The sequence below is a fragment of the Aulonocara stuartgranti genome (assembly GCF_965226115.1).
Source record: "Aulonocara stuartgranti genome assembly, chromosome: 1".
NCBI lineage: Eukaryota > Metazoa > Chordata > Actinopteri > Cichliformes > Cichlidae > Aulonocara > Aulonocara stuartgranti.
The window spans coordinates 42242686-42270181 of record NC_138939.1 but is presented as its reverse complement, the minus strand read 5'-3'; the positions used below and the strand labels follow the sequence as shown (position 1 = coordinate 42270181).

At 43.1% G+C, this 27496-nt stretch overlaps 1 protein-coding gene across 1 annotated transcript; it reads right to left on the bottom strand.

Moving 5' to 3' along the window:
- Positions 1-62: 62 nt before the first annotated feature.
- Positions 63-27496, bottom strand: cUnh16orf87 (chromosome Un C16orf87 homolog). Its single transcript, XM_082531401.1, has 4 exons — positions 27213-27496; positions 16311-16410; positions 4385-4564; positions 63-810 (listed from the first exon to the last, which is right to left on the bottom strand). Exons 1-4 carry the CDS (start codon positions 27276-27278, stop codon positions 692-694), a joined length of 465 nt encoding a protein of 154 aa, XP_082387527.1. The 5' UTR covers positions 27279-27496; the 3' UTR covers positions 63-691.

Here is a 27496-nt window from a genome sequence, read left to right as displayed (position 1 = left end):
TCAGCAGTTACAACCAAAAGTTAGAAAAGATAAACATTTGAGTCCCAACTACATGTCAAATGTTTGGGTTGACTGTCTTTAATACATTTTTATAAAGTAATCAAACAGATTCATGCGTCACTGTGGACATCCAAAGCCACCAATAGCGATCAAAAAGAACAGAAGGAATCAAAGTTGGACAGATTTGAAAAGCAACATTAGTGTCTCTGCCTCAGAAACATCCACCTTCCTCCAGGAGAGCTGAACACTGGGCTGACTGCAGTTTTTAGTCCATCCACATTGTAGGCATTGTGAAACTCATGTGAAGCATGGCTACAGAAGATTCCTAACATTATATAAAATATGGTGAGCACTGTGCAAAGCACTAATTACTGACAGTTTGCTTTAAATCTCGTGTATGCAAATGTATTGTCTTTTCATGGTCATTCCAGTAAAGATCATTTCATAACAGTCCATTTATTTTGAATACGATAACATATAAGCTCTTCCTCTCTTTGACTTCATGGAAAAGTCTTCTGATCCATGGTTGTTGCAACTGATATTCCAACACAAATCCTTCTCGCCATGACGAGATAAGACTTTGCAGTTTCATGAACTGTGTCTCGTAATCCAAGTGAAATACAGCCAGGTTCAGCTCCAGAGAGGTCTCGTCTCTTTGGTCATCCGTTTTCTTAGTTACTCTGGATTTGATTCACAAGATAAGTCTCTGCGCCAGGATCTTGCGGTTGATCTCAGCCAATGCCACAGAAAACACAAAGGCCTTCTCATCAGAGAGACTCGCGTATATATCCACCTCCTTCTCCTGTTTGTCTGTGAAAACACACACACACACACACACACACACACGGCAATAAGTACTTAACAACACTGGCTATAGTTTCAGGTGTCTGCAGTCTCAGACCCATAGTACCATAACAGTATCTGCAAATTCTAGAGCAATCTGTACTGTAAGGCCATATTCAGTATACACCTATTACTTCAGAAACTGTTAGTAAATAAATACATTGCTTGTGTTTGAAAACCAAATTGGCAAATGGAGCATGTGCACATAATATAAGGTCCACATACAGATTCAAAAGCATTTTGCTCTAAAGACAACTGTGGTGGCAGATTTCTTTTTTCATTAATCACATATTTAATCACATCACATTAGTTATAGCAATATCACTTTCTCATAGTAAGAGCACTCCTGTCACCAGTTTACATGCATGTGGAACGTCTTCTGCTCATCAGGGATGTAAATCTTTAGGTGACGGCCAAGCAGAAAACGAGGTCAGAGGAGGCGCTTGTTCGTACAAAGGAAGCTGAGCTCAGCAACACGGCCACTGGAGCCGTGGGAGGCTTTCCTCTACGTGGTCTGGTTGAAAACTCCAAGTGTGTGGAAGATGGTTGTGTGATAGAAAGAGATGCTGACAGGGATAAAAGTTTTTTTATTTGTAGTTTTTGTTTTGTTTTGGATGGACCACTGGGAGGGAAACCTCAGGAATACGACGCCTGACTTCAGGACTGTTGTGGGAAGGACTCTGTCCTTAGTTTATGGTGGTTAACACTGTTGGACCAGAAAGAAAAGGCCGGACGGCGAACGCGCTTGTCCACAAAGCTGAGCCCAGCAGTGCGACCAGTGAGGCCGTCGGAGGATCCCCTCGGGTGGTCCGGGCAAATCCAGGTTTTGATTGTATGATTTTTTTTTCTTTCAGAAATATGGGAAAGAATACATGCAGCATGAAGTGTGTAGAAGCTGTAGAAGAGGAATGCAGTGAAGTGTGTGTGCAACAGAGAGTGATGGATAGAAGAACAAGAGGCAAAGTGTTATTGAGCAGTGATGAAAATGATATTAAATATATGTGTGTTGGTACAGGTGGCTGCGGAACTGGATCAGCGCCCTCCACAAGCTCAGCGGCCGGAGCAAAATGATAGATTAACATAACTGGAACCACACCAGCCGTGCTTTGGCTGAATATTACACAGCTTCACCTTCAGGTAGATGTTACACTGAAGAACAAGCTTCGAGGACAATCAATCTCTCCCTGAAGACAAAATGCAGTTCGAGAGCAACGGCGTCGACTTCAAGAGTCAACAAGGTGAACAGACAGCAGCACTGCCCTAAACCCTGAAGGGTTCAGCAGCATGTAGCAGTATGTACGAATGCCATCATGGATGCAAGCATGCGCTCCTGATCACAAGCTGAGGTTCACCAGCGACATCACTGTGTGTGAATGCACTTGAGAAGACCGAGTTTCACATTTGCCATACTGGGAGCTGAAATGGCAAAGACAGAGACTGAAAAGAGTGAAAGATAAAAGGCAAAGCTGAAGAAGAACGGCCCACTGGGCCTCTGACACGCCACAACCGTGAACTGCTGCAGAGGTGGGAGAGACACAGCAGCTGTGAGAAGTGGAGAGAAGAGAGCATGGAGGAGAAATGAAGGCTGTTGTTGATAATGTGAGAACACATGAAAATTGGGTTGGGAAACTGTGGCCGGCTGCGTGTGGAGGTTGAGAAAAGTCCGTAGGATCGCAACAAAGGTAAAAATAAAATGCACACAAACGCACATAAAGAGAGAAATGTGAAGGACCCAACGATCAATCCAACAAGAGCGTGCCAAGCTCCAACTCAGCGACTGCAGAGCAGACTCGGTGCCACCCAACAGGGATCAGCGAATGAATGCAGATGACACCTGATTAAACAGTCAGGCAGTTTTACCTGAAAAAATTCTGTGGTGTGACGTTTCTAATCATTTTACAAATGATATGCATTTACACGACTCTCTGAACATCACAAACTCCGTTAGAGTCCTGAGCATGAGTGAAAGTGACTGGAGTAATTATAGCATGCAGGTTTTACAGCAACTTGTGCTCATTTTGTAGGGTAGCTAGACTGATTTTCCAGCATGTCAGTGCATAAGTGCATTAGGCCCTCATTGTCTGAGGAAACATAAAAATAACAGCAGTTGTGGTTTCTTTTGACATGTGTACAGAACTTCGAAACATTGTGTGACACCGTAAAGACAGGATTTGGGTTCATCACATTTCATTGAGGGATTTTGATCGGCCTCAAACATGCTGGAAGCACCTAAAGAAGGCGGTTGTTCTTCCAGAGTTAAACGTGGTTGTTTTAGTTTCCCCAAGATGTTTTACACCTTTTAAATGGGCTGATGGCCCTACAACAGTGAAGAGTGCAGTACACAGCATAGATAGAGTGGCAAGATCTACAGTGGCTTGAAAAGTGTTCGGCCCCCTTGAACTTTCCCACATTTTGTCCCATTACAGCCACAAACATGAATCAATGTTATTGTAATTCCACGTGAAAGACCAACACAAAGTGGTGCACACGTGAGAAGTGGAACGAAAATCAGACATGATTCCAAACATTTGTTACAAATAAATAATGTGGAACGTTCTTTGTCTGCGTCTCTGCATGTAAGATGTGAGGCCACAACTCAGAGATGGCCCTGGGGTTTCACTGGGAGCTCTCTCCACATTGCAATGTGTTTATTAAACCCACTTCAAATCAAGCTCACTGGGTGTGTTGCAGGTTATTGTTAAATTTTCCACAACACAACTCAAAGGCAATTTATTTCATTCTGCTTTTGCAGATTTGCATAGTCAACCCAGAATCAGTGCAAGATGTGCAAACAAGTCCTTGCTAATACACAGTAACATGCAGGAGTCTTGATCCACCCTCCTTACTTTATATTTTACTTTCTGATCATCATATTTCTTTGTCTGTTAAGCTGCTTAACATGGACATAAATCATTTGAATATAAAAAGTGGTGAGCAGTGCTGTGTCTGCATATGAGACACTTAACAAAGGACCAGTTTGAAACTGTATCTGTACTTACTTATAAGAAGCCTGGAGAGCTTCCACTTCCTGAAGACTACTTAAAGAAATGACAGAAAACTGCCTCAGAGTGTTCAGGATGTGCTGAGGAATAAAGGTGCTCACACCAAATATTCAGTTGTAAATACCATCGTAAGTATGTATTTCCATGTATGTTTATTGCAGGAAAGTGTTGCACACATTTCCCAAGCAAATTATAAAAAGAAGAGGATTTTTAATTATCGTGTGTATAAGTTTGTGGCAATGCTGGTTTTCCTGTCACGGGCAGACTGAGCTCTAGAAGGCAATATCAAAGCGCCAGGTAGTCTAGATCTAACCTCGCCGTTTCCCCCCATTTTCATTGGATGCATTTGTAATTTAATAGATATTATTCCATAGTTTGTATAGCCACTTTATTTAGTGAGTTCCTGCTCATTTCTTTTGTCCTCCTGTCTATTTGTACTGTGACAACACAACAAAGGCAAAACTAAAAAAAAGGTCCCTAAAATGAGCAAACAAAAAAACAGTGCCACAAAATGCATCTGTGAATATGACTTGTTTTACCTTTCTCCTCTTCCTGTTTCTTCAGCCCCACTGTTTTTGGTCTGCCTCGTCCTCTTCGTATGGGATCTGATTGGCTGTTAGCCCGGGGTCTCCTCCTGTTCTCCATGTCATTGGTTAGAGGACACTCAATTCTCTCTCTGCGAATGCGCTCAGTCCTCCTCCGCCTAAAGTCCAGCTTGTCTAAAGCAGGGATTACAAATACCACATGCTGTTTAGCCATCTGTTCAGGGGGGTGTTGTTCAGACTTCCACCCAAATCCTTGTTACCAAAAGCAGCTTTGTTTTTTTGTTGTTTTCTCTCTTTTGTTTTTTGAGCAAGGTCTCCAATTTTTAACATTTCATTCATGTTTTCACAATCACACGGTTTCTGTGTATGGGCAGTATAAGGAGCTAAATATTTTGTATTTCTGGGCTTCCAAGGTCTTTCCCACAAACCAGGAGGCCAATCAGATAGTAGACAGAAAGTTAAAAATGTATGCAATGCCTTCTGATGATGCTGCCTAAGAGAAGCATGTATAATGTAAACAGAATTGGTCCTAGCAGTGAACCCTGAGGAACTCCATAATTAACCTCAGTGTGTGAAGAGGACTCTCCATTTACATTTAATGTAATTTGCATACTCTGATTGCTATGAGAAAATATTATGGTCGACAGTATCGAACGCTGCACTGAGGTCTAGCAGGACAAGCACAGAGATGAGTCCACTGTCAGAGGCCATAAGAAGATCATTTGTAACCTTCACTAAAGCTGTTTCTGTGCTGTGATGAGCTCTGAAACTCTTCCATTCCTCTGCACATGAACAGAGCAGTCATCTGCATCTACTGTTTAACAACTACTCTTTCAAGAATTTTTGAAACAAAAGGGAGTTTGGAGATGGGTCTATAATTAGCTAAGACCGCTGGGTCAAGAGATGACTTTTTTAAGTAACAGTTTAACTCCTGCCAGCTTGAAGGCCTGTGCAATTAATAGAGATAGATTGAACCATTAATTGGTAGGACTTCTTGTAAAAATGGGGTTGATGATTTAGAGGAAGTAATTGCTGAAGTTATTCTCCAATTGATCTTTTTGAGTTAAGAGCATATATATATATATATATATATATATATATATATATATATATATATATATATATATATATATATATATGCTCTTATTAGGGATGCAACGATACACAAAATCCACGGTTCGGTTCGATACTTTGGTGTCACGGTTCGATATTTTTTTGATACAAAAAAAAATGTTCATGCCTTTTTAATTTGTCATTTATTAAATTTTCACGGCACATTCTGCACCACATCTCTGTGCGTTCATCATTTGTTTGAAGCCAGCTCACCTCCTGCAACTACTTTTCCGAGAATACGTGCTTCTTTTGTGGTTCGGACTCCTTCTGACATTTGTTTGGAGGTGGAGGAACATCACAGTAATTGCTTAAAGGAGCTTCTTCGACATCTTTAAGAGTTCTAAACAAATGTCTGTCCTCCTCCAGAAAATCTTATGTACGCAAACACGCGTTGCAACTTCTTATCTTGTGCGTGTTTTTTATTTTGACAGCGAATGCGCACCTGCGGACCACTTATGTGCAGCCCTGGTTATTTAGCTCGTCATATCGCAGCCACAGAAATTCTTTTGTCCATGAAACCATAAAGCTGCACTTTCTTTTTGCCTTATAGTCTGATTTGTCATAACTTCTCCGTTTTGTGGTAAGCTTTTCTTTGGCTGTCACTTCTTCACCCCGACCTGTCTTATTTGGCTCAGCAGAACTGAAATGCTTTTACACATGCACTCACATAAGCTCAGCGATTCTCTGCGCGATCAACCTCTCACATGTTTAAGCTGCGGGAGATTTCACTTGTCATGTTTGCATAGTAAGCTAACGATTAATGAAAAGCCTTCAGCTAATCCAAAATGCTGCAGCAAGAGTCCTGACAGGGACTAGAAAGAGAGAGCATATTTCTCCTGTTTTGGCTTCCCTTCATTGGCTTCCTGTTAAATCCAGAATTGAATTCAAAATCCTGCTCCTCACATACAAGGTCTTAAATAATCAGGCCCCATCTTATCTTAATGACCTTGTAGTACCATATCACCCTATTAGAGCGCTCCGCTCTCGCTCTGCAGGCCTACTTGTTGTTCCTAGAGTATTTAAAAGTAGAATGGGAGGGAGAGCCTTCAGTTTTCAGGCCCCTCTTCTGTGGAACCAGCTTCCAGTTTGGATTCGGGAGACAGACACTATCTCTACTTTTAAGATTAGGCTTAAAACTTTCCTTTTTTCTAAAGCATATAGTTAGGGCTGGACCAGGTGACCCTGAATCCTCCCTTTGTTATGCTGCAATAGATGTAGGCTGCCGGGGGATTCCCATGATGCATTGAGTTTTTCCTTTCCAGTCACCTTTCTCACTCACTATGTATTAATAGACCTCTCTGCATTGAATCATATCTGTTATTAACCTCTGTCTCTCTTCCACAGCATGTCTTTATCCTGTCTTCCTTCTCTCACCCCAACCGGTCGCAGCAGATGGCCGCCCCTCCCTGAGCCTGGTTCTGCCGGAGGTTTCTTCCTGTTAAAAGGGAGTTTTTCCTTCCCACTGTCGCCAAAGTGCTTGCTCATAGGGGGTCATATGATTGTTGGGTTTTTCTCTGTATCTATGAAGCGCCTTGAGGCGACTTTTGTTGTGATTTGGCGCTATATAAATAAAATTGAATTGAATTGAATTGAATTGAATTAATAAGACGATGTCAGAGGAATTGGTGCACAAATTATCATCACTCACAGATCAGTGCTGTCGCTCTCTATACACAGTTCGCACGATTGCAAAGTGAAAGCAAAAGACAAGCGCAAATTCAAACGCGACTTCAATATGTCACATATTGACAGTGGCTCACCGATGCCAATGACATAATTACCCAGCTACATTTCTGAAAGAATGCAAAAGCATTGACATATATTTTTCCTTCCTACAATAGCCCGACGGGCAGGGCAGAGATAGATTTTGGTAGCCCGACTGAAAAAATCGCTAGCCCCAGGACGTCAGGCTAGCGATTTTGCGAGCCCTGTATCTGATTGAGGAATCACTCATCTTTGGAAAAGAGAGTTTATTACAGAGAAATCTTTCCAAAATAAAAGCTATACTATCCGCTTCTTCTGGGCTATATTCTCAGCAGCATATTAAACATATCAGGTCCCCATAAGGAGAATCATGTGCTAACGGCTGTCTAAATGACTCGGGTAAAGTTTGTAGCATGCTTGTTGTTTTTGTCTGCTTCCACTTGTCTTTGCACTAGGATGATGTCGGTGTAAATGTGCAGTCATATTCGTTGTGTTCCCACTAGTGCTGTCAGCGTTAATCTGAAATGGCATTAACGCAATCTCCGTTAACGAGTTACCGCGGATCGCCCCGTGCGTGGGGCTGGACGGCCAACACGTTAACGAGCTAACTGCGCTAACGCACTAGCTCCCACCCATGTAATTGAGCATTGCGTGGCACATCCAACATACTGTTTTACTTTAGTCCATGACTCGCTTACCTTCAGGGTCATACGTCACATGAAAACCAAAATAATTCCAAACGCCAGATCTGAATGAGGTGGGGGAGGTTCAATTTGCCATGTTGCAAGGAGAGCTTAACTTCTGTCTCGCTAGCTTGCCCTGCGCTCAGTGAATCTGCGTTCGACTACTCCGCCTAGGCTGCACTGTCGAGCGCAGATCCACTGAGCGCTCAACACAGACAGCATCGACAGAAGGAAAGTTGATAAAATAAATTAAAAATTTTGTATTGTTCGATACATATGCGTACCGAACCGAAAGCACTGTATCGAACGGTTCAATATCGATACGAGTATCGTTGCACCCCTAAAAAAAAAAAAAAAAATTATATATATATATATATATATATATATATATATATATATATATATATATATATGCCCTGGTGCTTCAGTGCGTTACTTCTGTTTTGTTTTTGTGCATAACTTCTGTGTCTGGGCACTCCTCTGGATATTCTTACACCAGAGAAGAGCTTCTTAACTACAGGACTACAACACCTGTGGATTTACTTCCAATATTTGTCACATCTGCGGCAGATTTACTGCAGACTCTGATCAAGAAAGAGAGACGCCGAAGGAGACGAAAGCGAGCCGGCGCACTCGGGCGTCTGAGGAGACGCGGACTGCGAACTGCTCTTCCTGGGATCTTCCTTTCCAATGTACGTTCACTCAGGAATACGATGGACGAGCTGGCCCTGATGAGAAGCATGAACAGAGACGTTGCCTCCTCCTGTGTCTTATGTTTTACGGAGACGTGGCTCTGTGAGGACATCCCGGACTGCGCGCTCAAGCTGGAGGGCTTCCATCTGCTGCGCGCGGACCGGCAGGCCGCTCTCTCCGGTAAGTCCAAAGGTGGAGGGGTCTGCTTCTACATCAATAGTGGCTGGTGCACAGATGAAACAGTGATTGCTCAGCACTGCTCTTCCTCTCTGGAATACCTTTTTATTCACTGCAAACCGTTTTACTCTCCGCGGGAGTTTGCTTCATTCACCCTGGCCGCTGTTTACATCCCGCCAGACGCAGATGCGCAGGCAGCTCAGTGTGCCCTCGCGGAGCAGATACTGCACATGGAGCGGACATTCCCGGACTCTCTCATCATTGCTCTTGGGGACTTTAACAAAGCCAATCTGAGCCATGAGCTTCCAAAATATAAGCAGTATATTAAATGCCCGACCAGAGAGGAGAGGACATTAGACCACTGTTACAGCACGATCAGCGGGGCCTATCGCGCGGTGCCGCGCGCTTCACTCGGACTTTCTGACCACGTCATGATCCACCTAATCCCCGCGTACAGACAGAGGCTGAAGCTCTCCAAACCTGTCGTGAGGACCAAAAAACTGTGGAGCAACGAGGCTGTGGAGGAGCTTCGCACGTGTTTGGAGACCACAGACTGGGACACACTGAAGGCTGCTTCTAACAGCTTGGACGAGTTTACGGACACTGTCACCTCCTATATCCACTTCTGTGAGGACAGCATTGTGCCATCACGCACCAGGGTGAGTTATAACAATGACAAACCCTGGTTTACTCCTAAACTCAAAAAGCTGTGGCTGGAAAAGAGAAAGGCGTTCAGAAGCGGAGACAGGGACTGCTACAGAGAGGCCAAGTACAGGTTCACTAAAGAAGTGGACATTGCCAAACATCAGCACTCTGAGAAGATGCAGCAGCAGATCTCAGAGAATGACTCGGCCTCTGTGTGGAAAGGTTTTAGGAATATCACCAACTACAAGCCTAAAACCCCCCACTCCACTGACGACTTGCTCTTAGCCAACACCCTTAACGACTTCTACTGTCGTTTAGACGAGCCATCAGGCAGCCTTCACACCTCCAACGACCCCAACAATAGAGGCACTTTGGACACTCATTCCCCCACCTCTCCCCCCTCCATAGAGCCATCACCACCTTCAAACCGTTCACCTACAACACCCCCCTCCTCACCCCACACAAAAGAGGATTTCACACCACCTCCTCCCACCACAACTCTTCATATTCATGAAGCAGGTGTGAGGAAGCAGTTTAAGAGTCTGAATGCTCGAAAAGACGGTGTGTCTCCTGCCACCCTCAGACACTGTGCAAACGAGCTGGCCCCAGTGTTTTCTGGCATTTTCAACTCCTCACTGCAGGCATGTCATGTGCCTGCCTGCTTCAAGTCCTCTACCATAATCCCTGTCCCCAAGAAACCTAGGATCACTGGACTAAATGACTACAGACCCGTGGCTCGGACATCTGTGGTCATGAAGTCATTTGAGCACCTGGTTGGGGGTTTGAGCACCATTTTGGGAGGAACACCCTTCAACTGGTGCGGGAGTATGAAAGGGAATCAAGGAAACTAGCGGATTATAGGAACCATCTCCGTTTCAACCTAAGATGCAGACAAAGCAGAGTTGTTCCTAAGAGCCTGCGCCTTGGATCCACTGTCAGGGGATACAGAGCAGACTTGATTCTACAGAGAGCACAAAATCACCTTTTAAGTGAAAGGATAAGACAGGTCCATTTCACTATAGATGCCCTCCAGAACAAGATCAGCCAGACCCTGCAGGAACTGGAAACCCTTCTACCCTCTCCAATCTTAGAAGAGGTTTACAAGTTTGTGGACAAGGCTCAGCGGGCCCAACACTCTAAAGGAAAAGAAAGACAACGCAGGAAATTCCACACCTTGCTTTCAAAAACACACACTCCTCATCCTGAACCTACACAACCCAGAGAAGAAAACACACCTGATGCCAGTCAGGAGAAATGGGTTAAGAACTTTTCAGACAGGATTCTCACTGAACCTGAAAAGAGAGTATTAGCCAAAGGACTCAATTTTGCCATTTCTCCACAACAGTTGCCCATAGTGGACCTCATCACAGCCACAGAATCTGCCATACGGATTAATAAATTATCACAGACAGAAGCAGAGCAAATCAGGATGAAAGTCTCAGCCACGCTCTCCAGTGCCAAAGTCCCTCCATCCAACCTCACAATTAGGGTTGGGTACCGGTGTCCGGTGCCATGATGGCACCGGTTCTGACATAAACGGTAGTAACCAGACCGAAAAGCAGCGCACATTTCGGTGCTTTATTTCGGTGCTTTTTTTTCCTGAGCTGTGATACACTTCTAGCCAATCATTTTACGTTTCCGAGGATAGTAGGCGGGGCCAGGTACGTACGTTCTGTTAGAGCAGAGCTCCAGATTAAAAATGTCCAAGGCAAAGCGGTCAAAAGTCTGGCTGTACTTCACAGCAAAATATGCAAACTCAGCAGCAACAAGTGCTTTAAGCTGATACTGTGATACTGTCAAAGGAGGTAACACCAAGAATCCGATGAAACACCTGGCGACGCATAGCGTTTTTTTTAAAAGCCGAGAAATGCGCCGTATTTGATAGCTTGCTGCGAGACCTCACACCGAGCACGTCGGGTGGGTTGCCAGTTATCGGACCCGGAGCAACATCCCCCAAAAACCCGAAGAATAGAGTCCTGGCCCCTAGCCCTGCCAGTGTAGCAGAAATGATGAGGATGATGATGCAGCAGCAGCCGTTCTTCTCTGCGTGAGTAGCTTAATGTTGTTCATGTGTAATTTACGTTGAGTAGGCTAACCACGTTATTACATTAATGCATGTAAGGTGAACTAGCAAACATCATCATAGCTACATGCGGCTGTCCTCTTGTTTGATGGCAGATACTCCCTTCACCCTGGCCAAAAAGGCTAAAATGACCAAAGAAAAAGTGGAAAACAGTTAAACATGAGAGGTTTAGGACAAAGTTTGTTTTTTCCATTGTTTAAGCACTGCTTCCAGCCAAGAGTGATACCATATATGCCCCATAGCTGCAGAAAAGGCTAACATTGTTATCTTTTTACAAAAAAAAAAAACAGCTGAACATGAGAGGTTTTTGGACAAAGTTTGTGTTCTCCATTCTTTAAGCACCGGTTCGAGCACAGTTTCAAAAGTACCGATTTGGCACCGGTATCGGATAAAACCTAAACGATACCCATCCCTACTCACAATACAGGAAAAGAAGGCCGTCGCTTCCCTGAGCAAAGACCACAACATCACTGTTTTACCAGCTGATAAGGGAAGATGCACCGTGGTCCTAAACACTACAGATTACCATACAAAGATCACTACTCTCCTCAGTGACAACAATACCTACGAAGCCCTAAAGCAAGACCCCACAAGCAGCTACAAAAAGAAAGTTATAGCTTGCCTTCAAGACTTTGAAAAGGACAAAATTATTGACCGCCTTACATATCACCGCCTTTACCCAGGGGATGCCATACCCTGCATCTATGGACTTCCTAAGATCCACAAGGAAGCTGTCCCACTCAGACCCATAGTCAGTAGCATAAACTCAGCCACTTATAACATTGCTAAACACCTTGCTACCATCCTTGCGCCTCTCGTGGGGAACACCCCACACCACATCAAGAACTCCACCGACTTCACCGACAAGGTCCAGAAACTTACCCTGGATCCAGATGAAACCATGGTGTCCTTTGATGTAGTCTCTCTCTTCACTTGCATACCCACCACGGAGGCCGTGGAGACTGTCAGAAAACGACTACAAGAAGACAGCTCCTTGGAGGACAGGACCAACTTCACACCCGATCAGATCTGCACACTGTTAGACCTCTGCCTCACCACTACATATTTCAAATACAACGAAGGCTTTTACAGACAAAAACATGGCTGTGCCATGGGCTCCCCCGTGTCACCTATTGTAGCCAACCTTTACATGGAGGAAGTGGAAAGGAAGGCTCTTGGCTCTTTCAAAGGAAGAGTACCCAGCCACTGGTACAGATATGTGGACGACACCTGGGTCAAAATCAAGACACAAGAAGTGGAATCCTTCACTGCGCACATTAACGCTGTGGATAAAAACATCAAGTTCACCAGGGAAGACACAAAGGACGACTGTTTGCCTTTCCTGGACTGCGCTGTGCACATTGAAGAGAACGGCAAACTCAACATCGAAGTTTACCGGAAGCCCACACACACGGACCAGTACCTCCTCTTTGACTCCCATCACCCTCTGGAACACAAACTTGGAGTAATCAGGACCCTACACCACCGGGCAGAACGTGTTCCCTCTAAGCCTGAAGGGAAAAAGAAGGAACACACACATGTAAAGGAAGCACTCAAAACGTGCGGCTATCCTAAATGGGCGTTCTTAAAGTCAGCAAAGAGGCACAGAAAAGAAGACCAGACACCAGCGAGGGAGGATAAGAAGGACAGACGCAACAACATTGTCATCCCCTATGTAGCCGGTGTATCAGAGAAACTCAGGAGAGTTTTCTCCAAGCATGACATCCCAGTGTATTTCAGACCCAGCAACACGCTCAGACAGAAACTGGTTCACCCGAAAGACAAAACGCCAAAACACAGACTTAACAATGTGGTGTTTGCTGTACAGTGCAGCGAGGAATGCTCAGACCTCTACATTGGAGAGACCAAACAGCCACTTCACAAGCGCATGGCACAACACAGAAGAGCCACCTCCACAGGACAAGACTCAGCAGTCCATCTGCATCTAAAGGTCAAAGGTCACTCTTTGAGGATGCCAACGTTCACATTTTGGACAGAGAGGACAGATGGTTTGAAAGAGGAGTGAAAGAAGCATCTATGTCCACTGTGAGCGACCATCTTTGAACAGAGGCGGGGTTTACGACACCAACTCTCTGCCATCTATAATCCAGTTTTGAGATCCCTTCCCAGACGCCTTAACGCCCACTCACATCCTGGGCCATCTGACCTCAGGAATTCGCATGATAAGTTGGGGCCAGGTTTCACAATGAACACACCTGAAACTCTGGCTGATTGGGACCCACACCCAGTTTCACACCTTGGCTCAGGCGATTAGCACTTAGAGTCCCCCGAGAGCAGCTTCTACCTTTCTACCTTTAAAACTCGCCTTCCAGCCAAATGGCTGGTAGGCTTTTAGCTAGGCTTTAGCTTCAGCCAAGTGGAAGCTAAATTGTCTAGTCATTCATATGTAAATTAGGTTGTTATCTGGGAATTCTGGAGGGGAGTGGGGGTGTGTGAATGAGGGGGTGGGGGAGCTGCTAAAAGCTGTGAACTTCCTTTTGTGTTTCATCTTGATGCATTCTCAATCATCCAGGGAAATAAATCTCCAAAAGTCACCAACTTGGAGTGTTTCAGTTTGCCATCTTAGGGAGAAATCAACACACATGGGTGTATTTCCTTTGTTGCTGAGATTTATATATATATTTATATATATATGTTCTTTGCGATGTGTTCACTGCTACAGACACACATGTGGTAAATGCAGACTACAGATACCATGGCAGTGCCAGGATTGTGAGTGATTGCTGAAAATGTTGAAATGTACTCACTCACTTTTTATTATTATTTGTAAATATGTGTACAAATGGTTGGTTTTTTGTACTGTTTTTATCAATAAATCTCAGCAACAAAGGACCTACACCCATGTGTGTTGATTTCTCTCTAAGATGGCAAACTGAAACACTCCAAGTTGGTGACTTTTGGAGATTTATTTCCCTGGATGATTGAGAATGCATCAAGATGAAACACAAAAGGAAGTTCACAGCTTTTAGCAGCTCCCCCACCCCCTCATTCACACACCCCCACTCCCCTCCAGAATTCCCAGATAACAACCTAATTTACATATGAATGACTAGACAATTTAGCTTCCACTTGGCTGAAGCTAAAGCCTAGCTAAAAGCCTACCAGCCATTTGGCTGGAAGGCGAGTTTTAAAGGTAGAAAAGCCAAATGGCTGCTCTCGGGGGACTCTAAGTGTTAGAGGATCATCAGGGGGTCCTTTTGTCCCTCTGTGGGGGGTCACTCCCACTAGGTTTATATCTGGGACTCTCCACCATTTGACCTTAGAACTGAAGAAGCTTCTCGGATGAGAGGTGAAACGTCTTCAAGCAACTTAAAGAAGTCCAGACGCTTTTCTTTGCAAGCTCCTTTGACTGAGCACCTGGTTCTCTCCTACCTCAAGACCCTCACGGCCCCCCTGCAGTTTGCATACAGAGCCAACAGGTCTGTAGATAACGCCATCAACATGGCCCTACACTTCATCCTGCAGCATCTGGACTCCCCAGGAACCTACACCAGGATCCTGTTTGTGGACTTCAGCTCTGCCTTCAACACCATCCTTCCAGACCATCTCCGAGGCAAGCTTTCCCAGATGAATGTGCCTGATCCCATCTGCCGGTGGATCACTGACTTCCTGACGGACAGGAAGCAGCATGTGAAGCTGGGAAAGAATGTCTCGGACTCCCGGACCATCAGCACCGGCTCCCCTCAGGGCTGTGTTCTTTCTCCTCTGCTCTTCTCCCTGTACACCAACTGCTGCACCTCCACCCACCAGTCTGTCAAGCTAATCAAGTTTGCAGATGACACCACCGTTATTGGGCTCATCTCGGACGGGGACGAGTCTGCCTACAGGAGGGAGGTTGAACGTCTGGTGTCCTGGTGCAGCCACAACAACCTGGTGCTGAATGCCCAGAAGACAGTGGAGATTATTGTGGACTTCAGGAAGCACACAGCTCCACTCCCTCCCATCATCCTGACTGACACCCCCATCACCTCTGTGGACTCATTCCGCTTCCTGGGTACCACCATCACCCAGGACCTGAAGTGGGAGCCCACCATCACCTCTGTCATAAAGAAAGCCCAGCAGAGGATGTACTTCCTGAGGCAGCTGAAGAAATTCAACCTGCCAACACGGACGATGATGCAATTCTACACTGCAATCATCGAGTCCATCCTCACCTCCTCCATCACCGTGTGGTACGCTGGAGCCACTATCAGGGACAAACAGAGACTGCAGCGTGTTGTGCGCTCTGCTGAGAAGGTGATTGGCTGCAGACTCCCATCTTTGCAGGACCTGTACACCTCCAGGACATTGCGGCGTGCAGCTCGGATCTCAGCTGACCCTTCTCACCCTGGACACAGTCTGTTTGACCTGCTCCCCTCAGGCAGGAGGCTCCGGTCCATTCGCACCAGAACCTCTCGCCATAAGAACAGTTTCTTCCCCTCTGCTGTTGGACACATGAACAATAACCGTATGACTGTTCCCACCACTAACACATGACCCTACGCTGTGTTCACTGCATCATTCCATGTTTGGCACTGATCACCACCTGCACTCATGTATATATCATGTATATATCTATCTACTTAGCACTTTTAATTCTTATTTTTATGTCTATTTAAGTGTTATATGACAGTATGTTTTTGCACTAAGTACCGTAGCAATTTCCTAATCATGTCACTTTATTTTTTCACATTTTTCTTTAACCTACAGCACTACTTGTTCTTTAGCTTTGTGCAATCCAAAAACATGCATGTTGGAATAACTGGTGATTCCAATTGGCTGTAGGTTTACTGTATCTTCAACTCACCAACTACCAACTTACCTGCTATGGCTGGGGAGGAGCGCTCATTTAACTTTGCATTAAGGAGTTTCCTGCTAATAAATACATAACCACATGGGCAGGACTTGCACGCCACTGGAATCTAGAAAGAGTGAGAAATAAGAAACATTACTGTTAAAACATCACTACATCATTTCCACAAGGTGGATTCCTGTTTTAGCTGCACAAAGCCTGCAGCAGACAATCTGACACACTCTTAGAGGTCTCCATGTCTGACACATATCTCAAGGATCAAAGCTAACACAGGGCAGGTTTATTCCAAATAAATGACATGAGTTGATAAACTTCAATGGAGTGAATGAAGATATCCACTAAATCATGCCATTTTTAGCACTAAATGGATCATAACCATTGCGCACTATGACTCATTACTTGCAGAAGAATTTAGCCAAAGGTTTGATTGTATTTTCTACATCTGCAAGCCCACTAGCGTCCACTTAAGTTTCACTGATGTCAATGTTTTTCACTGGACAGTGTAGATCTCACTTAGCATGTTAGAGGTTCATGAGTTCATGACAGTACAGTTAGAAACAGACTGAACAAGTATGACTTGTTTGGAAGGGTTACCAAAAGATAAGACTCTTCTCTCTCAAAGGATTACGGCACGACAGCTGAGGCGCATGAATAGATGTGAATGATGCAAGTTGTATGTTTGAGTGCTCAGTGGATAAAGGCTATGTTTTATTGTGTAAGAACCAGTCCAGTATAAACATTTTATACAGCAGCAGCTATAGTGATTTATCAATATTTTTAGTCATGAAGTGGTTTGTGCTCTACAAACAAGTGTAGAAGTCCCCCTGACCAATGTGTACGAACAAAGCACAGATTTTTAAGGAATTTAAACAAGTCTTTAAAATGAATACTACTAATAATAATAATCAAATGACAAACTACTACTACAACAATAATAAAAATAAATTATTATATTACTATTATATAAATGGATGGATGGATTATTGTTATTATTGCCTTTTAACCAACAAACTGTTCACAATTACAATTTAAAGAAAAAAAACTGCATGCAATTTGTCAAAATTTCAATTATTTTCAGGCTGAGTTTCTTTGTTTATTTAATATCATTTAGATGAACAGCACGGTGCCGCACTGATTACTATTGCTTCACAGTGAGAAGCAACAGTAACATCGAGATGGACTTTGACTTCTCCATCTGATCGGGGCCTTTCTGTGTGGCGTTTGCATGTTCGCTCCATGTTTGTGTGGGTTCTCTCAGCGGTTCCCAAACTTTTTTTGCTAGGCCCTCCTTTGTTTTACAAGAAAAATGTTCATGCTCCATATTAATATGAGTAGAAAAAGTACAGTTTGAATGAGTATGTGGAAACGTTGTTTTGAATTTTCTTAGTTTGGACTACAGTGACCAAATTTTGATATAATAGACTTTAGGGCTGGGCGATATGACCTAAAATCCATATCGTGATATAATTTGAAGCACGTGCGGTAACGATATATATCGCGATATATTCTTTTCTTCTGTATAACGTATTTTCCACACTATAAGGACTTAAAATCCTTTAATATTCTCAAAAATCGAGAGTGGGCCTTATGTATGAATTCTGGTTGTGCTTACTGACCTCGAACAGATTTTGGCTGCAGAAATCTGTTAAAAATGTTTTAGTACAACTTTGGTAAGCGGCACTGCTTGATGGATCGTCAGAGCATTACGGCTGCCGTAGGGAGGAGCTTCGCGGAGTAATCTGGGTCCAAAACTCCGTCCACTTCAGGTCCCAAAGTCAAACCAACACTAAGAGTTAAAAACGGTCTAAATTCTTTCATCTTTAATTAAATCATCAGCGTTGCTGCTTTATCGGGTGTAACAATTAAGTTTAACATCCAGGCATCCATGAAAACAGAATTTATTAAATTTAACGGAGTTAGAAGTTAGCAGGAAGTTAGCTCGCTAGTTTACACCTAAACATTTCACAGCATGTTCTGACTGAGAGATTTTTGAAACTAATTCAAACGTCCAGCTCTGCTGTCACTTCCAACATAAATGAAGACAGAAAACTAAACAGCAGTGGCGTTTGCAGGGTTACTGAAGTTGGACTAGCTGGTATATAATGTTGTGCTCCGTGATTGCTAGCGACACAGCTATGTTAGCATAACATTAGCACAGTGAAGCTGGAGGATGAACGCCAACTTTTTTTCCACTCGATAAAAGTTAACGTGAGTATTCTGGTGGCAAATGCAGTCGCATAGCAGGATGCTGTACACGGGCCAAACTTCAGTCAGGAGAACAACTGAGATTATTCATCCACAATACGAGGTTAGTTATTAATATACTGCAACAACATGGGAACAGAGCAGCTGCGAGAGAATTCAACATTAATGAATCAATGTTACGGAAGTGGAGGAAGCGCAGTTTTTGGCTTTCCCCATATTTCAACAGTGCTTCATCTCTTTGCTGTGACTGTCGCCCGCCATCATTTGCAGATGATAATGGTTGTAGCCGCTGCGATGCTTTCGACCAAAACATGCGCAGCTTGATGACATCATCAACATGCGCTATCGCGATAGAGCGATATAGTCAAAATCTCTATCGTTGGCCAAATTTATATAGTTTCTATCGTATATTGTTTATATCGCCCACCCCTAATAGACTTACATCTCTAAATGTCTGCTGACTACCCAAATTATTTAAAAAGGTGAAACAGCCTTCAGTGGTTATTTGAAAGGAAGTAGTCGTGTGCCGCAAACAACCCCATCCCGATTGAAAGGTGCAACAGGTCAAATAGCTGATTTTTCAATTTCACTTCTTAGCTTTCGCTTTTAGTCTCAGTAAACACAGTATTCTGAAATAAACTTTTATTCAGTATCACCCAAAACCTGTGACTGAGTCCATGAACTTAGCAGTGTTTACAGAGGAAAAGTCAAAAAGTAATTTCCTATACAATCTGATGGGACCGAAAGTCCTTTTGCAACCATCTGATGGCGTTAGAGGAGAAGGCAGGTTTAAGACTCACATGTTTTTGACACTGTCTGCAGAGAACGTCTGTTGTTAAATTGAGGCCAACAGACTACCTTTATGTTATCTACCATAGCAACAGCCCTATGACATGCAACTACAACATGTGAATGCGTTATAATTATAACCTCCCAGTAAGATGATGCTGTGATCACACCAACATATTTACCAAAATGTTGTTGAAGGTGATGTTTTTCCTTCCTCTAGCAGACACCAAAAGCCTGTGAGCTCAGCCCCTTTGTGCTGCTTCCATCCCAGTCACATGGGCCGTTGCGTCTTTTAAAATACAGCAGCTCACCAACGTGAGTTTTTAATGTCGACAACTTTACTTTTGGTTTTGGCCATCTCTTCATATTCCATCACCAGCTTGCATTTGCATGAATGACAGTCCCTTAATGCACTGTGCTGGTGAAGCTCTATTTGCACATTAAATGTACAGTCTGGCAAGAGTTTTCATGAGAAAGTTGTAGTTTCTTTCAGCACAACTGGAGAGCAACATTGTAATTCACACACCAACAGTAGAGATGTTGGCTCTCTTTGGATCTGCCTTCATATTCTACTAGTCAAAGTTTTTGGACATACGTTTTCATTTAATGTTTTTTCTCCTGTTTCATGACTATTTACATTTTACAATCTCACTGAAGGCATGAAAACTATGAATGAACACATATGGAACTATGTAGTAAACAAATGTGTGTGAAGTGACACAAAACATGTTTTACATTTTAGATTCTTAATACCATACCACCTTTATTTATAAAGCACTTTAACATAAAACCAGAGTTCACAAAGTGCTGTACATGCTAATAGCATAAGTAAAGAAAATTAAAATGAGATAAGATAAAATAAATAACAAATTGGCGGACCTAAGGGAACGGGCAGGTGTATATGGTTGTAGTAGCTCCGAGAGGTGGGGGGGGGGGGGGGGCAGGCCATTAAGAGATTTAAAAGCAAATAAGAGAATTTTAAAAACAATCCTAAGATGTACAGGTAGCCAGTGGAGTGAAATTAAAATGGGGGTAATGTGCTCAGACTTTTTTGTTCCAGTTAAAAGACGAGCTGCATCACTAACCCCACAATAAAGTGCGTTACAATAATCCAGCCTAGAAGTAACAAAGGCATGGATTACTGTCTCAAAATGCTGTTTCGATAAGATAGGCTTTATTTTGGCTAATTCCCTCAAATGAAAAAAGCTAGAGCTTACAACAGCTCTGACCTGGCTTTCAAGTTTAAGATTTGCCTCTATTTTAACTCCCAGATTAGTGATGACTGGTTTAACATACTGTGCCAGTGAACCAAGATCTATAATAGTGGCCTCAGAAGCGCCACCAAAAACCATCACTTCTGTTTTCTGTTCATTAAAATGTAAAACGTTCAAAGCCATCCAGGCCCTTATTTCATCAAGGCATCTGAGCAGCGGGTCTACTGAGAAGCCATTTATCTTTTAAGTGGGAAATAAATCTGGGAGTCATCGGCGTAGCAGTGGAAAGAAATCCCATGTTTCCTGAAAATAGACCCAAGGGGTAGGAGATATAGAGAGAAAAGAAGCGGGCCTAAAACTGAACCCTGTGGAACCCCACATTGAAGAGAAGCAGTAGAGGATACAAACTCCCCCAGTTTCACAGAGAAAGTTCACTCTGCCAAATAGGATCTGAGCCACTGCAGTGCGGCACTCCGCATACCCACCAACTGCTCTAAACGGGAGATTAAAATATTATGATCCACTGTATCAAAAGCAGCAGTTAAATCTAACAGCACGATAATAACACAGTCACCTGAGTCATTTGCCAAAAACACATCATTAAAAACTCTTAAAAGGGCAGATTCGGTACTATGTAAAGCTTTAAAACCAGATTGGAAAACTTCTAAAATACCGTGTTCTTCTAGGAAGGACATTAATTGCTTGTAAACGACCTTTTCAAGAATCTTTGAGATAAAAGGCAGTTTGGAAATAGGTCTGTAATTCGCAATAATATCAGGATCAAGAGCAGGTTTCTTGAGTAGAGGCTGAATCACCGCATGTTTGAGATTGACAGGTACAACACCAGAGGACAAACTACTATTTACAATGGATTGTACAGCTGATGCTATAGTGAGAAAAACCTCTTTGAAAAATCAAGGAGGGAGAGCATCATAAGGGGAGCCTGAGGGCTTCATGTGAGCAACCAACTCCTGCAGGCAGAGCAAGGAAACTGGCTCGAACCTGTCAAAGACAGCAGAACTAGGGACAGGGGTAGAAGGGTCGGGAACGGACTGGGAAGTCTGCGCTTTGACAGATGGCACTTTATCAATAAAAAAGTGCAGGAAGTTTTCACAAATTTCCTGAGAAGACTCGACACCAGCAGTCTGTGGAGCATGAAGGACCATGTCAATAGTCTTGAATAAGACATGAGGCTTACGACAATTTGCCTGAATAATAGCAGCAAAATGTTTCCTCTTAGCATCTTTTACAATTTTCTGGTAAGAATTCCAGTAGTCTTGTAACATTTGGTATGACACCTGAAGTTGATCCTTCTTCCATTTACGTTCAGCTCTCCTACACTTTCTTCTGGCAGCCCGGGTGTCTTCATTCAGCCAGGGTTCAGATTTGGCTTTTACTTGCCTAAGCTTAAAGGGGGCCACTGAATCTAAAGCAGTTTGGCAGACAGAGTAAAACCACGTACTCAGCTCTTCTGTATCATTGCATATGAAATCAGGAAGGCCGCCGTTCTGATTAAAAACAATAGAGAACTGTCCAGCAGAGGAAGGGTTAAAAATACGACAGCTCCTAGCAGCAACAGGAGGAAGATTAACTTTGGTAAAAGGAAGGAAAACCTCAAACAAGACAGGCTAATGATCCGACCCTACAATGTCACAAACCTCTAAGTTAGAGACAGGTAAATTATGAGTTAAAACAAGATCCAACGTGTGCCCATATTTTTGTGTAGGCACAGACACAGGTTGCACAAGATCAAAAGAGTCAATAAGATTTAAAAAGTCCTTTGCCATTGGCTTGTCAGGGCAGCACACATGAATATTGAAGTCCCCAATAATAAGGACATGATCATATTTTGGCATAATTTCAGCCAACAGATCAGAAAAGTCATTTAAGAAGTTCTTATTGTATTTTGGGGGTCTGTAAACCACAGCACAGAGCACTGTGTGAGACCGACCTAGCTCAAACATGCTCAGTTCAAAGCTACTAGGTGAGGTTGATAATGGCAGTGGTTTACATTTATACTGCTTCTTAAAAACAGCCGCTAGTCCTCCTCCTCTGCCTGATATTCGAGGAGAGTTTAAAAAGCAGCAGCCATCAGGTAAGAGATCTGTGAAAGCGCTGGACTCACCGGCCCTCAACCATGTCTCAGTTATACAGAGGAAATCCAGTCCTTGGGTCATAAATAAATCCCTTAAAATAAAAGTTTTATTACTCAGCGATCTAGTGTTCACCAATCCAAACCTGGTGGAGGTCAGCGTGTTCGTGGCTGACAGCGAGACCCGACGCAGCGGCCGCAAGTTCTGTAGGTTCGCACCGCGCCGACGAAGATGAGGGGAAATCTTTCGTGGCTGGGACATCTGATCCGAGCCAACAAGGGGCACCAGCCAGGCATCGATGGGCTCCAGAGAGCACGGAGAAAAGGCATGACAAGGCACAGATCCACGTTCGTTCCAAAGAGCCGGGGAAGAGCGCATCAAGTACGCCTTAAGTTTCACGAGTAGACCGCTACGTTTGCCCCGGCGTCTGAAACGCTTTCGCCGTGAGGCTGGGGCCAGGGTCCGACAAAGGTTAGCTGGTATCCCAGACAGGAATGGAGGTAACGCCTTATGTCCATTATAAGTTGCATTGGTAAGATCACTGGCAACTAGTCGGAGGTCCAACAGTTTTTGGCGATTGTACATTAAAAGAGAGTTGACTCTAGCAATAAAAAACAACATAAGCAAACACAACAGAGGAAGAGCCAGACGGCGAGCCACACACACTGGCGCCATCTTGAAACTCTAATAACAATAGCCTCCCTTTGCTTTGATTATTGCTTTGTACACTCTTGGCCTTCTCTCAATGAGCTTCATGATGTAGTCACCTGAAATGGTTTTCACATTACAGGTGTGTCTTGTCAGTGTTCATGTAATGGCAAAAAAACAATCAGCTAAGTAAAGAGAAAAAACAGTCAATCATTACTTTATGAACTGAAGGTCAGTCAGTCTGGAAAATTGCTAAAACTCTGAATGTGTCAACGAGTGCAGTCGCAAAAACCATCAAGTGCTATGATGAAACTGGCTCACATGAGGACCGCCCCAGGAAAGGAACAACATAAGTCACCTCTGCTGCTGAGTAGGGCTGCCACGATTAGTCGACTAGTCACGATTAGGTCGACTATCAGAATCGTCGACGACTGATTTAATAGTCGACGCGTCGTTTGAAGCTTTGCAAGATCACAAAAGACGCAGGAATAAGTGGCAGGATTTAAGAGTGTAATAACGGACTGAAACAGAAGATGGCAGCACTGCATGTACAAGGATGCCAGCTGCCGTTAAACCCCGAAGAAGAAGAAGCTGCGTCCCAGAATTCATAGCGTGGCCCAGCACAGTTTCCAACAATGGCGGCAGCTAGTTAGTTTTAATATTACTCTTATTATTCTTTCTGGGTCACAAAATAAACGTTTAACATATTTTCAGGCGAGAATGTAGCTGTGTAAACCTCAAATATCTGCTCAGTTTATCAGGACACCACATATTTTCAAAAGCACTCCGACGTTTTCGGAGACGTCTGTTACCCACTAGCTCGATAGCTAGCCGGGGGCTTATGGCGTTATTTTTGTGCCACTATGCTGAGCGCACGTAAAAATAAATTCCAGGTGCAAGTGTTGTATTTTGAGGAGAAATTTATTTTTGAGCAAAGAAAAGCTAAATTTGAGTGAACAAAATTCATTGCTGCGTGCAAAAAATGTATTTCAGTGTTTGCTATTATCCATACACACGCACACAATAGCAGCCCCTGTCGCTCAGTTTTTGCACTTGCGCTCGCTCGCAACGTGTTGCTCGCGCTCTCAACATTTCTGTCCGTGCGCGCTCAACAAAACCAGCCAATCACAGACTTGGATGCAAAAAAAAATCTGTTGGCTGTTTTGGTCTCCAATCAGCTCGAAATGACGAAATGCAATATCCCAGAATCCATTTCGTCCAAAACTCAAACGAGGCAGTGGCGGAGGAACACAGAGTGGCGGAGTTTGAAATATTACTCTTTCTGGGTCACAAAATAAACTTTTAAGATATTTTCATGCGAGAATGGTGCTGTGTAAACTTCAAATACCTGCTCGATTTATCAAGACATCAAATATTTGCATAAGTGCTCTAACGTTTTTGGAGATGCCTGTTACCCACCATCTAGCATTTTTTTTTACGTGCGCTCAGAATAGTGGCACAAAAATCACGCCATAGGGGCTAGGCTCACTAGAGCCGCGAGAACACCGGACTCCCGGCAAATCGTTTTCAAACCCACCTCCGTCTTTCGCTGCTCAGGTTAAACATGATATATGAGTCACTTAGATAACTTAAACATGTTATTGTTTGGCTTTTTTCAGTATTTTATTTGTTCCTGAGTAAATCGGTTTGGCTGAGATTAAAGTTATAGTTTTTACACAGCTGAATAAACGTCAAGCAGACAGCTGATTATCAGAAGTGTGAGATGCTCGAGAATTTACTCCGGTGTCCTGTTATATTTTAGATAGCAAGGAGTTTATTAAACTTCACCGAAACAATCTGCAAACTTCATTAAAATTTAATAAACTACCATCTTGTCTTTATTGTTAGTTAGCACAGACCTTACACACCTAAAGCTGTAAGCTAATGATAGTTATATAAGAGCAGATGCTGCTGGTGCAATAAGCTGTAGTTTTACATCCAATGGATGATGATCTGATTAGTCGACTAATCGCAAAAATAATCGGTGACTAGTCGACTATCAAAATAATCGTTTGTGGCAGCTTTACTGCTGAGGATAAATTCATCCGAGTCACCAGTATCAGAAATCACAAGTTAACAGCACCTCAGATTAGAGCCCAGATAAATGCTACACATAATTCCAGTAGCAGACACATCTCTATATAAACTGTTCAGCAGAGGCTGTGCAAATCAGGCCTTTGTGGTCAAATAGCTGCTAAGAAACCACTACCAAGGAAAAGCAACAAGCAAAATAGATTTGTTTTAGCCAATAAACATTAGACCAGTGGAAATCTGTGCTTTGGTCTGATGAGTCCAAATTTGAGATCTTTGATTCCACTCGCCATGTCTTTGTGGGAAGCAGAAAAGGTGAATGGATGGTATCTACAGGTATGGTTTCTATGAACCATTGAGGAGGAGCTTCAGACACTGAAGCTGACTATAATGCACTTTTTCCAGCACAAAACGGACAGATTTCTTTCAGTGAACAAGAAAGAAAAACTAATGACTCATCTACAGTTTTTCAAACTACAAATAGCAACAGCATTTGGTATAAAGTTAAAATTTTGCAAAACCATGCACATGTTGTTTACAACTGCTTTTAGGAATATTTAATTAAACAGTGATAAAATGCTGGCATTTGTACTGCACCCATTTCATATTTTTATAGCCTAAGTGTAACATCTACATCTTACCAGCAGCCGTTTTACTGCTGAGCAGAACTATTTTCAACGGATTTATTCACAGGGTCAGAAGAGTAAGCCAGACGCAGCTAATGAAAAGAAAGAAACGCGGTAACTAGTGGTGTGCGAATCGATACCGAAATATCGATTCTTCTGATACCAGCAATTTATGTTCTAGAATCAATTCTCATATTATAATATATATATTTTAGTACTCTGGGGTAAATTTGTAGTTTTTCCATTAAAATGAACGCAGTGGAAAAAAAACTATATCATTCGGATCGTCTAATTTGGAAGGAACTACTTCCTCTTAGGCTTTTCATAGTCATGTGCGGAATACGGCTGTATAAATGTGTGGCAGCCTCTGGCGTGCACACTCACAACAATGGCTGAGCGCAAACAGAGTCATGTGTTTTACCTCCACAAACAGCCAGTCAGTCAGTTTTTTTTTTTTAATTTCTATATGATTATTCTGCATTATTAAGCAATAAAAACAAGTTGTCTGATGTCCTCTAATCATTATGAAGCAATATGGTTATGTTATTATTACAATTACATAATACAATTGTATATTGTATTATGAAATGCAATGAAACATTACGTTTTTGTACAGAGTATCGGTATCGGATCAGTATCACCGATACCACCCTGAATTTTACTTGGTATCGGATCGGAAAGGAAATCAGTGGTATCGCACATCACTAGCAGTAACACATGCTTGTGTGTGGTGGTAGTGTGAGGACAGGGTCGAACTGTGTAACTAACCATGCGCATTACTGATGTAGACTTGTTGCAGTCTACCCACTGTTGGCTTTAATTTGAAGAGTCCATTGTGATCCAGCACCATTACCGTAGTTCCAGGAAGAGATGCTCACAAAGCCAAAGGGCTGATTTTTTTTTTTTTTATCTTTAACCAATCGAAATGCTCAGTGAAGATCACAAGTAACTGAGGTACGGTAATGAAAATGCGCTACTATAGCCCAACTCATTTACTGAACTTTTGAACCAGTCCCTTACATTACTAACGCAAATATGTGATCATATGTCCGTCTGTTTTATACATACAAAGTCACAAAGCCACAACCGTGAAGACGGACATAGATGCCGATGCTCTCTCTGCCGAACGGAAAATCAACATCTACCAGCTGAGCCGTTTGAGAAACATCGTGATCACCGGGGCTCGCACTGAACCCCGTTTCCGTCTCTAGAGCTGGAAACTACCGTAGGCTGCCATGATTGGTATCAATAAAACGAAACGCAATCAGTAACACAGCCCTAAAAATTAAAGATGTATTTTCTTACCTGTTGGTCGCATTCAGGACAAGATTTAGTAGCCATTTTGACCTTCTTTGTTTTATTTGCCGACATCGTCCCTTCTTCCAGCGACACGCAAACAGCTTTACGGTAACTTAAATATCTGTCAGTACATGAATGCCGCAGGTCTTTATCCAGCAAACGCGGACACAGACGTGCCACAAAACCACTTCGATATCTACCTAACTAGATGACGACTCCCCATTAACGAATAGGTACACGCTTCTGTATAGGCTTCTAATAACGTAAAACCTGCGAGCATGCGCACAGCT